The sequence below is a fragment of the Lepidochelys kempii genome, chromosome 23 (genome assembly GCF_965140285.1).
Source record: "Lepidochelys kempii isolate rLepKem1 chromosome 23, rLepKem1.hap1, whole genome shotgun sequence".
Lineage (NCBI taxonomy): Eukaryota > Metazoa > Chordata > Testudines > Cheloniidae > Lepidochelys > Lepidochelys kempii.
Window position 1 is genome coordinate 8,963,554 of NC_136402.1, and position 13,762 is coordinate 8,977,315.

Genomic DNA, 13,762 nt, shown 5'->3' on the forward strand with positions numbered 1-13,762 from the left:
CTTCGTCTAATTTCAAGTCTAAACTTCCCGATGGCCAGTTTATATCCATTTGTTCTTGTGTCCACATTGGTACTGAGCTTAAAGAATTCCTCTCCCTCCCCGGCATTTATCGCTCTGATATACTTGTACTGTCCTGGGACCACTGTTCCCTCGAAGCTCTGTGTGTGTGCGCACGCCCACAGATCCCCAACCCCGCACACACAGCGAAACACCAGCAATTTGCACAGAAGAAATTTTTTGTGCACACGGCCTGTCAAAAATTAGAGGGAACGTTGACTGGGACTCTGGGCACAAAGGTGCTGTTGCCCTGGGCACGATGGCTTCACCAGACAAATGAAACACAATACTGCATACTTCTGGTTCCAGCTGAGGTATGTGGTTGACTGCTCAGTTTGTAACTCTGGTGTTCCAGTGTACATTGGTTTTGAAAGTGTCCATAATGGTAAAACTTATTTCAGTAAACAAAAGTTATAATTTTATATCAGTGTAACTGAAGCCGTGCTGAGGGAAGTATCAATATAGTTACATCCATTCCTAAAGGAGGTATTGCTGATTTTTCTGTATCAGTTTCTTTATTAGTTATAGCTTATTTTTGCCAAAATACACACTACCAATATAAACACTTTTAATCAGCTACCAAGTCACCTTTCAAAATGGGACTTAGGCTCCTCAGTCACTTAGGGCCAGATTTCCAAAGCTATTTAGGCACCTAAACATGCAGATAGGTTGCTAGGCCCAAATTTTTAAAGACATTTAGTAGGACTGTCAATTAATTGCAGTTAAGGCCAGCAATTAATGCAAAGCAAATTAACTAGATTAAAAAATAGTTGCAATTAATTGTAGTTTTAATCACACTTAATAATAGAATACGAATTTGAATTTATTATAAATATTTTGGATGTTTTTCTATATTTTCAAATATATTGGTTTCAATTACAACACAGAATGCAAAGTGCACAGTGCTCACTTTATATTATATTTGTTATTACAAATATTTGCACTGTAAAAAAGAGAAACAAAAGAAGTATTTTCCAATTCACCTCATGCAAGTACTCTAGTGTAATCTCTTTATCGTGAAAGTACAACTTATAAATGTAGGAATTTTTTTTACATAACCACACTCAAAAACAAAACAGTGTGAAACTTTAGAGATAATGCTGCCCACTTCCACCATTTTGAAGCGTTTGGAGGAGAGAAAGGTGATCAGGAACAGTCAACATGGATTCACTAAGGGCAAGTCATGCCTGACCAACCTTATTGCCTTCTATGATGAGATAACTGGCTCTGTGGATATGGGGAAAGCAGTGGACATGATATATCTTGACTTTAGCAAACCTTTTGATATGGTCTCCTACAGTATTCTTGCCAGCAAATTAAAAAAGTATGGATTGGATGAATGGACTATAATGTGGATAGAAAGCTGGCTAGATTGTCGGGCTCCACGGGTAGTGATCAACGGCTCGATGTCTAGTTAGCAGCTGGTATCAAGCAGAGTACCCCAGGGGTTGGTTCTGGGGCCGGTTTTGTTCAACATCTTTATTAATGATCCGGCTGATGGGATGGATTGCACCCTCAGCAAGTTCGCAGATGACACTAAGCTGTGGGGAAAGGTAGATATGATGGAGGGTAGGGATAGGATTCAAGTGACCGAGAGAAATTGGAGGATTGGGCGAAAAGAAATCTGATGAGGTTCAACAAAGACCAGTTCAAGAGTCCTGCACTTAGGATGGAAGAATCTCAGGCACCGCTACAGGCTGGGGACCGACTGACTAAGCTGCAGTTCCGCAGAAAAGGACCTGGGGATTACAGTGGACAAGAAGCTGGATATGTGTCAGCCATATGCCCTTGTTGCCAAGAAGACTAATGGCATATTGGGCTGCGTTAGTAGGAGCGTTGCCAGCAGATCGAGGGAAGTGATTATTTCCCTCTATTCAGCACTGGTGAGGCCACATTTGGAGTATTATGTCCAGTTTTGGGCCCCCCACTACAGAAAAGATGTGGACAAATTGGAGAGAGTCAAGCGGAGAGCAATGAAAATTATCAGGGGGCTGGGGCACGTGACTTATGAGGAGAGACTGAGGGAACTGGTCTTGTTTAGTCTGCAGAAGAGAAGAGTGAGGGGGGATTTGATAGCAGCCTTCAACTTCCTGAAGGGGGGTTCCAAAGAGGATGGAGCTTGGCTGTTCTCAGTGGTGGCAGATGGCAGAACAAGAGCAATGGTCTCAAGTTGCAGTGGGGGAGGTTGGATATTAGGAAACACTATTTCACTAGGAGGGTGGTGAAGCACTAGCATGGGTACCTAGGGAGGTAGTAGAATCTCCATACTTAGAGGTTTTTAAGGCCTGGCTTGGCAAAGCCCTGGCTGGGATGATTTAGTTGGTGTTGGTCCTGCTTTGAGCAGGGGGTTGGACTAGATACCTCCTGAGGTCTCTTCCAACCCTAATCTTCTATGGCCTTGTTTACATTTGCAGATGTAGAGTGCTGGGAGTTAAACCAGCCTTCAGAGACAGCAGCAGGGAAAGCGCTTCCGTATGTTCACTCTGTCAGCTGCAAGCTCAGTGACGTGGCCACATTTGCAGCATTTGCAGCGGCATTCGGAGTGGTGCATTATGGGCCGCTTTTTTAGAGAGCACCTCTTCCCATTCTGGCGCTGAGGCTTGTGGGAAGGGGGATGGAGGGCATCCTGGCTCCTGTCCCAATGTCCCATGATGCATCGCTTTGCATCCCAGCAATCCCTGTGCTTCCGTCCACGTTTGGCGCCATCTTTCAACGGCGTTTGTATGGCGCACTCTGTCTTCCCTTTCGGTCTGCGGGAATGGATCCCGAACTGCTGAGGAACATGCTGATCGGTCTCGCCAGCATGTCATGAATTGCAGTTGAGTTAATCCTTAAGCTCCAAAGTGATAGTGAGGCGTCCAAAGATGATGTCAACTCGCAGAATGCATACGACACGAGATGGCTTGTGGCATTCATGGACATGCTCACCGCCATGGAACGCCGCTTCTGGGCTTGGGAAACAAGCACTGAGTGGTGGGAATCACATCGTCACGCAAGTCTGGGATGACGAGCAGTGGCTACAGAACTTTCGGATGAGGAAAGCCACTTTTATGGGACTGTGTGCTGAGCTCACCCCCACCCTGCCGGTGGAGAAGTGCATGGCAATCGCAATCTGGAAGCTAGCTACTCCAGCTACCGATCGGTTGCTAACCAGTTTGGAGTGGGCAAGTCTACCGCTGGAATCGTGTTGATGCAAGTGTGCAGGACCATTAATCGCATCTTGCTCAGAAGAACCGTGACTCTGAGCAACATGTGTGACATTGTGGATGGCTTTGCACAAATGGGTTTCCCTAACTGCAGAGGGGCAATGGATGGCACGCATATTCCAATTTTGTCACCAGACCACCTAGCCTCTGAGTACATAAATCGGAAGGAGCATTTCTTGACAGTTCTCCAGGCGCTTGTGGATCACCGTGGGTGTTTCACGGACATTAACGTAGGCTGGTCTGGAAAGGTGCATGGCGCACACATCTTTCAGAACACAGGCGTGTTTAGGAAGCTGCAAGCCAGGAATTTCTTCCCGGATCAAAAAATCACCATAGGGGAAGTGGAAATGCCCATTGTGATCCTTGGAGACCCCGCCTACCCTTTAATGCCATGGCTTATGAAACCCTACATAGGGAGCCTTGACAGCAGCAAGGAGTGGTTCAACAACAGGCTGAGTCGGTGCAGAATGACTGTTGGGTGTGCTTTTGGCCATTTAAAGGCCCACTGGCGCTGTCTGTATGGGAAGCTGGACCTGGCCAATGACAACATTCCCTACGGTTATAGCCACGTGCTGTACCCCTCATAACATATGTGAAGGGAAGGGTGAAAGCTTCACTCAGGCATGGACCGCTGAGGTTCAACACCTGGAGGCTGAATTTGAACAGCCAGAGACCAGGGCTATTAGAAGGGCCCACCACAGGGCGGTAAGGATTAGGGATGCCTTGAGGGAGCAATTCAATGCTGAAAGCCACCAGTAATGTTTGGTGCCCTGCACGGGAGTGAAGTGCCGTGGTTCCAATGCTAGTAGGCATCTGTGTTTGCTACGTACGATACACTGACTAGCAGCACCTGTTGCTTTCCTGGGCTGTGCTATCTTTTACTTAATGAAGAATGTATCCAAAACCAAAATAATTCATTTATTGAAAAGAAACACAACTGCTGGAGAAACACACATGGCCTGACACATCTGTGCTATGTGGGAGGAGAGAAGGGGGCGGGGTGGGGAACGGAAGAGTCACAGATTTGTGTATATCCTGTTATCATACTCAGCCTTCCTGTCTGGAGTGCTGTGCAATGAGTGCTGCTCTTCAGGCTGGCTAAAATGCATGGTGATGGGGGTTGAGTGCAGTGGCTCAGGGTCCTAGTTTTCAGGGCTGGGTGGTGAAGCTACAGGTGTTGGAGGCAGCTGGTGGCGATAAGAAACCGGATGTTGGGGAAAATGGGTTGGAGGTGACATGGGGGCGTAAGGGAAAGAGTTTTGGGGTAAGGGATGTGGGGGGGGGGCGCGGATCTGCTCTGTTCACAGTGCTATGAGCGCCTGCATTGAGTCCACTTGGCGCTCCGTAATGCTTAAGAGCCGCTCTGTGGTTTGTTGCCAGCGATCCGCATTGTCCTGGCGGACCCTCCTTTTGGTCTCCCGCCACTCCTGTACTTTTTGATTTTCAGTAATGACTTCATGCAGAAGGTCCTTGCTTCTTAGTGGCCGCTCCCTGAGGCTGCGCAGCCATTCAGCCGTTGATAACAAGGACGGCTGGGATCTCAAGGTTGCATCTGCAACATTTAAGAGAGGCAGCATTGGTCACACTAGTCAGAGCAATGATTTGGCTGAACGTAAAGACAAGCACAGTGCACACAACAGCATAATTTGCCCATCCCAAAGTGAGCACACATAACCCACAAGAGCCCCGAAATGGTGAGTAACCACAGGGACAGGGGGGACTGATTGATCCAGGGCCATACTGTCTTCTGGGGTCCTGTGCCTTGGGGAGAGCCAACAGCTGCAGGGGGCCCCTATACTCAACACTGTCCCCACATTTTCCACAGGCTGGGTTCGTCCTGGAAGATATCTCACTGCTGAGGGTGACCTGGGAAGCAAGGGAGGGTCTTCTACAACAAAGCGGCTTCCGCCCTGGCCCATATTCTGCTTGCCTGTGTGCAGCGATGGTGCCCCCCACCCCCTCATGGCACAGTGGTGCAGATACGTTAGCCTTACTGGGACAAGGAGCACGGTAGCTCTGCCAAGGAACCTGCATAAGCGGATTGCCCAGCTTCTGGATGAGACCTTCAGTGAGATCACTGAGGCCGATTACCGCGATGTGAGAGACTACACCACTGCCCTATTCCGCATCTAGGCATGCATGCAGACCTAACCCTTCTTTCTGCAACCCTCCTTGCCCCAACAGCCCGCACCCAACAACTCCCTTCTCAAAATAAAAGCTGCTTACCGGGCACATCCTCTGCTGTTTGTTCTTCCCCAAGCACCATCTGCTGTGACTGGCTACCTTCCTCTTGGCTTGAAAACAGCTCCTGGCTGCATGCATCTATGGATGCCGAGCTGTCCTCTGGCTCCTGGCCCCCGTCCTCCTCTGCACCCTCGCTCCCGCTTTCCTCCTTCTGCCTTGTTGCATTCTGGGCTGCCACGGCCTCTGAAGTGTCCATGGTGCTCTTCGGAGTGGAGGTGGGATCACCCCCAAGTATCTCGTCCAGCTCTTTGTAGAACTGGCAGGTCGTGGGGACAGCTTTGTGGTAGGCGTTCTGCAGCTCCTTCCCTTTAACCCTGCACTGCATCCTGGTCATGGCCCCCTTCTATCATGGCCCTTGATAACTGCCCATTGGTATTGTAATTCCTATGGCTGAAGTGCAGCTGGGACTGGACAGCTTCCTCCCCCCAAACACTGGTGAGGTCCAGCACCTCGCCATAGCTCCACGCTGGGGATCGCCTGGCGCGTGGAGGCATGGTCACCTGGAAAGATGCGCTGACAGCACTCCACGCCTTGCTGAGCAAACAGGAAGGGGACTTTCAAAATTCCCAGAGAATTTAAAGGGCGGGTCTGATGGTTGGTCATCTGAGGGCAGGGCAGTAGACTTCAAAGTGATGACCAGAGTGGCTAGAACAGACATTGTAGGACACTTCCTGGAGGCCGATCAGAGTGCATTAATAGACCAGGGCGTCCACACTGGAGCGCAGAAAGCTCTATGCTTCTTGTGGAGGTGGATTACCAAGGGCTCTCCAGCCGCGGAGTCCAGGTGCTCTACGTGCCTTGCCAGTGTGGACACCTCATGAGTCAGGGCACCGAGGACTGATTTAATGCACTCCAACTTGCAAGTGTAGACAAGGCCTATGATTCTTATTTACAATGTCACCTGAAAGTGAGAACAGGCATTCATACAGCACTGGTGTAGCCGGCTTGCAAAGTATTTACGTGCCAGATATACTAAATATTTGTATGCCCCTTCGTGCTCCCATACACAGACAGCTAGTGAGCTGGCATGGTTGGGTTTGTGCCGCCACAACGTATGTTCTTCCTGCCCAGTTAGAAAGGTTCAGGGATGCTGCAGTCTCTGGCAAGGGGGCCGAACAGAGAAAGGAGGTTACTCGGACACTTCGCATGGGGAGGATTGTAATACATAACTAACAGTCCCCTAAACACCCTGTTATCGGAGTCAGGTGACAATCACAGCCCCCAGTCTTTCTGGGTTTTTCAGTGATTTTTGTTTCAACCTACTATATTCTGCAAAGTCTCTGTTTTCATTTCTATAAACAAACTGTGTTCTGCCTTCTTTACTGCCAGGATCCCCATGGAAACTACTTGGGCAGCTGCCTTCCAGCAATCTGTCCCCAAAGACATCACATTTCAGCAGCAAAGACAGGAGCTCATCCCACCTTTCTCACCTGAATAAAATGCACATTTCAGAGCTATATGGAGCCATGGAAATACTATGCTGGGACCCAGATCCTGGAGACTTCAGTTCTTTCAATTTTCACTCAGACAAATACTCACTGGAGTCCAAGACCCCAGGACCTCACATATTACATGCAATTTCCTCAAAAGCAAAACAAGGAAGTTAAATATTTTTAAAAAGCCTCCATTAAAACTCCAAAAGGTCAGGAAACACCACAGTTAAGATTCCAGCAGCAAAGTTAATTCAGCTACTTTGCACACCTGTGAACTGAACACAATGTCCCAGGGACAGTTGCATCAAAGCCATGTCCCCCTGCTCTGCAGTGTGATTCTTTGTGTATGCTGCCCACCACATTGCAATGGTCTCTTCTACTGCCTTATAACATTTCAAGCTCCTGTCTAATTTGCTGCCCACTGCCACACACCAACCTTCCTTGTCACCCTTGCAGTATGTGTGTTTGGGATAATTTCCCTGGGATGCACTGGCTGCATCTTTCAAGCTGAATCCATTTTATTTTTTCTGACTCTTCTCCAAATCGCCCTAGCTCCTTTCATGTTATTTCTCTGGCCTCCAAGTTTGCAGCACCTCCCTGTTTAAAATCATCTGCCATTTTTTCTAATATGCCCCCTTTCTTCAGATCATTAATGAAGATGTTAAATTAAGTAAGACCAAAGCTAGCACAGATCCCTATGGCACCCTATTAAACAATTTATTTCAGATACCCAGCAAGACAACAAATCCGGGCCACATGACCTGTTTGGTAGGGCCTCCCCACCTCCCCTTAATGAGACACAGTACCATACAGCAGGGTAACCAGTTGTTTTTTCTGCTTCTCCAGCCTGCATGCTCAAAGAATCCCTTCAGAGAGAAGAAGAGGAGCTGAGAAAATCACAACTAAAGCCAAGAAGACCTGAAGGTTGGGGCTATTTTCTTCTCCTGTGGTATCTGGTCTTCTACCAGCCTGTGATCACTGAGGTCCACCTGAGGAGGGAGAACATTCAGTTCATCTTCATCAGGTTTAGTGCTTGGCAATATGCTGGCAGCGACAAGCTGTGGGCAGGGCTGGTCACCACGCTCTGTCAAAGCATCCGCAAGCACTTTGGTGCCCTGCCTTTGAGCTTTTACCACGTGATGGGGAAAAGGCCCAGATATGCCTCTGGCTTTAGCCAAGACGAATGGCTTCTCAACAGGCGGACCTGCCTTACACTAGGAGGCCTCGTGTTTGTCCTAGTGGCAGGCATAAGTCTGCTCTCAGTGGCAATCTTTGTACCAGGACTAAAAGACAGCAGGGCGTTAAAGGTCATTGGTAGTACTACCACCACCCTGTCTGGATCAGGAATATTAGTGACTGTTATCTCTGTGGTTAAGAACGTGGTTATCAGCCAGAAGCAGAAAATTGAGAAGATGACAAACAGCGAGAAGTTTAGCAGCCACCTAGGCTTCATGAGCCAAGTGAAGAAGGAAATTGAGATGCTGACCAGCTTTGTGTATTACATGGAGATCTATCAGAGACGGCGGCTGCGCATAGTGCTGGAGATCACCAGTCTGGATATGTGCTACCCAGAGAGGGTCGTTGGGGTTTTGAATGCAATAAACACTTTGCTCTCGGACACGAACGCCCCATTCATTTTCATCCTGGTGATAGATCCCAGCATCATTGCATCGTGTTTGGAACAAACCAGCTGCATGAAAGGAATGGCTGACAATGGGTACCTGTTCCTGAACCGCACGGTGACTTTGCCTTTTTCAATGCCAGAGATGGGCACAAAGTCCAAAATCCAGCAATTGCAGGATGCTGTCCAGAGCCGGGAGGACCTGATGTACAAAATCATCACAAAAAACGTGGAAAGGGGAGTCAAGAACGTAAAGGGGGAAATGATAAACCTGGAAGATATGGAGATGTCCAGTGAAATGGACCAAAGCCAAATCGATGCTCATGCTATGAGGTATATTCATGAAGCATTTCATGCTCTGCACAATGAGACTGATTGTCTCTATGCATACATTCCAGACAGCATTATCCAAATGAAAAGGATAGTCAACACAATTCCCATCACCATCAGACTCATGCTCCAGCAGAACGTTATGAGACACACAATGTCTGCAAGGTCCGTGGCTGCATGGGTGGTCATGGCTAATCAATGGCCATGCCGCTTGAGTTGGGTGCTGCAGTGCCTTCAGGACAGGCAGCAGATTCGACCAATGGAGGAGGAGTTCAGGTACCAGTCCCTATGGGGAATCTTCGTGGAAAACTGTAAAGAGCTGTACTCCATGCACAAAGTCCTCGAGAATATCCTGGCCTTGGATGGGGACCCAGAACTCTTTGAGAATTTTTTGTCTCATGATTTTCCTTTCACAGTACAGGAGGCCAACACCTTTCTAAAGTCCACAATCAATCTGGACCATTCAATAAGGCAAAAATTGGGTCTAATTCGAGCAGTTAATTCACTGAATAAGGCCAATGATACAAACGTAACTAAGTCTGCCCAGGTGTCTAAGGGTGTGCAGTGTTCTGGTTTAGAGGAATGCAGTTAAACAATTGAAAAGACTTCCCTTATTTGCCTTAGAAAGGAAAAAAGGAAAAAGTTACCATTTATGAACTATTGAATGATTCAGTGAAAATCAGTCCGGTGCTTCTATTGACTAAATTTGCAGCTACCCTCACCTAGGTAGTTAAGTCAAAACTACTTAAATGCTGCCATCTCTCACGTTTGAGAGAATACAGTGCTCATCTGAGCCAAAATAACAGACTAAGTCCTCCTTTTTAAGAGAGTCTAAAGCTGGCCTCTGACATTGCAGGCCCAGATAATTGTGGCCTCATCTCAGCACAGTGATTCTAACTACCTGCGTGCAGCCACATAGCTAAAGCCAACATTTTTTTGAGTGGTTTCAGAGTAACAGCCGTGTTAGTCTGTACTTGCAAAAAGAAAAGGAGGACTTGTGGCACCTTAGAGACTAACCAATTTATTTGAGCGTAAGCTTTCATGAGCTACAGCTCACTTCATCGGATGTTTGAGTGTTCAACTTTAGGTGTTTTAAGCTGGGCACCCAAAACTTGCGGTAGCAAAAGTCAGGGCCCATTTTTGAAAACTTTTCCCTAAATATTTAAGTGCAATAAAATTTCACTCACAATTCTTGTCCCCCACAAAATTGCAGATGTAAATTTGGAAGCAACTTTTCAAAACCAGGCTCTAGACAAACACCAATTGTTTCCTCTAGTATTGTAAATACTAAGCCGAAGCCTTCCCTTAGCCACTCCCACACAGTTTGGCTCTCTTGGATGAAGTATTGAGCAGAACGTGCCCTTGACCAGATGTGGGGTGTGTAAGTGAGCGGTAACTTGTCTGAATTCTCATGTATACTCAGGCCACTTTACAGTGCTCTGGCAGTATAAAGGGGCCTAAAGTGGGAGAAACTGATAAGGACCCTTTACACTGCCAGAGCACTGTGTCAATGGGAATCAGTTTACCAGGTACGGTGTATGGAGATGTGTCCCTGCAATGGAGCAGGAGGCAGTGATCCATGTGTGTAATAGCAAAGGTGATAAGTAAGTCCGTGACTACGAAGGTTGGTAAATTTGAAGGGATGCTAGTATGCAGGTACAGGATGAAGGTGCCAAGTGTTGTAATTATGGTGCGAGTGTGCTGGTCGAATGATGATCAGCTGTGAAGGTATGAGCTGAGTGTGCACGCGCACCACCATGAGTTACGTAAGCTGGCATCAGTGATTTGCGCAGCCCATAGGCATGAGGTGTCGTAGTGTGGCATTAGGTGCATGGAATTATAGCTCTCTACTGGTTTTAACATTATAGTCACCTATTAGCTCCATCTCTGCATCTCTCTCCCTTTGAATTTAGATGAATAGAGTGAAACAAGTCTCAGTCAGGCTTCTGTATAGAACACCTACCAGAGTGTCTCATTTCTTGCCTTATAATGCCATCATGTGGCCGGTTATTTTGCTGATTTAAAGCTACACAAAGCTCCGTCCCCAAGTTTTTCTACTCTTTTACTACTTTATTATACTCTCGTTTTCTCTGTTGTTCCAACAATCAGTTTCCCAGCCTTTGGATGTTTGACTGTTTATCTTCCACTGGTACAGATCTGAGGAGCACCAGCAGCCTGTCCCCTCTGTGGAGTAGTGCTGCCCCTATGGGGATGTTACACTCACCCAGGAGGAGCAGAGAACTGTGATTCTGTTAAAGAACTTTTTTTTGCAGGTTTCCCATTGTCCATTGTGGCAGGGCACTGCTGAGGAAGCATGTTACAATCAGGAAATACAAAGTTAAGGTTAAATGATCAGTCTCAACTCGCTGAGTGCATGCATTCAAATAAAGGCTCTCTTGATTTCATTGCATAGAACTTGTCAGGTATTAGAATATAATATTATAGCATGGAAATGGAAAATTTAGGTCACAGATGTACAGATTTGTGTACATGACCTCCTAGTGCAATCCTGTGGCAAAGAGATCACACAACATGTGGATGTATTAGTAGGGGAATTTGAAGTAGGAAGAGGGAGGTGGTATAAAGCAATGAGGAGAGCAGTCCTAGAATACTTTGTCTAGTTCTTGTGCCCACACTTTAAAAAGGATGGTGAAAAATTAAAGAGGGTTCAGAAAAGAGCTATAAGAATCTCAGTGAGACTAAAGGAACTCAATCTACTTAGCCTATTGAAAAGAAGGTCACATCGTGATTTGACCGTGGCCTCTACATGAGAAGATATTTAATCTAGCAGACAATTGGTAAAACTTTGCTAAGTGCCTGTGTAACTTAGGAGCCTAAGTCCCATTTTCAATATGTGGGGAGTGGGATCCTAAATTACTTGGGTACTTTTGAAAATTTTACCCATAATATCATTGAAAATGGGATTTAGGTTACTAAATCACTTAGGCACTTTTGAAAATGTTACCCCCATATGTGAATTTAAAGGACATAAGTCATGGAGAATTTCTCACATTCCTTTGCAAACTGTTGCAATGGTTAATTATGCTCATAGTTCAAAATGTGTGTCTTACATCCTGTTTGAGCATTGCTGACTTCATCTTCCAGCCATTGGATCTTCTTATGATTGTGCCTGCTAGATTAAAAGGCCCTTTCCTATCAAATATCTTCTCCATATGTGGGTACACATAGACTGCAATCAAGTCCTTCCAAACAATCTGTCCTAGCTCATCCACAAGTTGTTGGGCTGTCTGCAGGAATTACTGAATGGAATTCTCTGGCATGTTATTATTCAGGTCAGACTAGGTGATCACAATGGTCCCTTCTGGCCTTAAAAACCGATGGAAGAGGGTGCATTGATGTAATATGATGATTGTCTCAGCTGAAATATAGCAATTTTGTTTTTAGAGAACAAAACTAAGCAAGCAAATAAAGCAAAGCCTTGTGATTTCTGTAAATACATGTAAAGTATCCAATCCATAGTGAAACACACTTTTAAACTACATAATTTATATAAGAAAATATTTATTTTGATAGCTGTATGTACGCTGGTAGTACACCGTGAGACAGGGTGTACATCTAACCCAGGAGAAGGCACAGATGTCTTCTTTGTTTGCTAGTAATTTGTCAGTCTGAATAAAGAATGTTGGAGAATAATTGTTCACAACCCTTCATGCTTTACGCCTGTATGTGCGGGATGAGTCAAGTCCCTTGCCAGCCATACTCAGTGAGCGGGGAATGGGATCTGCAAACCAGGCCTATTTAACTGCCTCTTCATTAACAGGCCATACAGCTTGAGCATACCACAGATCATCTCCACAGGCCAACCCCAAGCTCTCTACAGTCAGCCAGGCCCTGTAGAAAATCTTTAGGGGTGAAGTTGTGGCCCTATTAAAAGTCTATGGCAGTTTTCCCTTTGACTTTAATAGGGCTAGAATTTCCTTCCACTTGTTTTCCTCTTCTCCACATCATCGATCCAGCCCTGCTATGCCATGCACTTTCTGTTAGTTTCAGCAAGATGATTTCTCTGGCACTAGTCTGTTCCCAGCTCTCAGAGTTGGGATGGAGAGGTTTGATTTATTTACACTTTTCAAAGCACTAAAGCCACACCATGGGTCTGGAGGCAGATGCTGCCCTGGAGATCTAAATCAGATTCCTGGTGCTGTACCAAGAAGAAATGTGGCAGGCCCGGGGGAGGAGGCAGGGCCGGGGATTTGGGGAAGGACTTGGGAAGGGGCAGAGCTGGGGTGGAGCCGGGGGCAAGAAAAAAAAGCAGAGGCAGCCAAAAAATTTTTTTTGCTTGGGGCAGCAAAAACCCTAGAGCCAGCCCTGCACACAAGCAACTCCCTTGGGACGTCTGGGGCATCCCGGCCCCGGGGACACGCAGCGACCCCCCCCCGGGGACGTCTCGGGCATCCCGGCCCCGGGCTCCGGGGACGCTCAAGCGCCTCGCGGGCCTCCGGCGCGCGATGGGTTAAAACCGGCCCCGCAGCCGAGGCCGGGGGCGGGGCCGCGCTGTGGGAGCTTCCGGCCCCCACCGGAAGCCGCCGTCCAAGCCGCTTCCGGGACCCCGGAGCCCCCCGGCCCTTCCCCCTGCGCGCAGCCCCCGCGGCCGGAGCGGTGAGTGGGGGCGGTAACGGCGGGGGCTCCCTCGTTAAAGGGCGCCTGCAGCCCACCCCCGGAGGGGAAAGGGGAGAAGGTCCCTCCCTCCCCCCCCTCGGTCTGCCGGGGGCCCGGCTGGGGAGCCCCCCTTCCCCCCCCTCGGTCTGCCGGGGCGCCCCCCCTTCCCCCCCCGGTCTGCCGGGGGCCCGGCTGGGGAGTCCCCCCCTCCCCCTCTGTCTCCCCTCCCCCCCTCGGTCTGCCGGGGCGCCCCC

General features: G+C 47.8%; 1 protein-coding gene across 1 annotated transcript in view; it reads left to right on the forward strand.

The window, feature by feature from the left end:
* The window catches only part of NKPD1 (NTPase KAP family P-loop domain containing 1), a 124,625-nt gene extending 111,113 nt beyond the window's left edge, over positions 1-13,512 (forward strand). Inside the window, exons 4-5 of the mRNA XM_073322402.2 lie at positions 7,787-9,420; positions 13,276-13,512. Coding sequence (XP_073178503.1) covers positions 7,787-9,420; positions 13,276-13,512 — 1,871 coding nt within the window. The remainder of the gene's footprint in view (positions 1-7,786; positions 9,421-13,275) is intronic.
* The last annotated feature ends 250 nt before the right edge of the window (positions 13,513-13,762 follow it).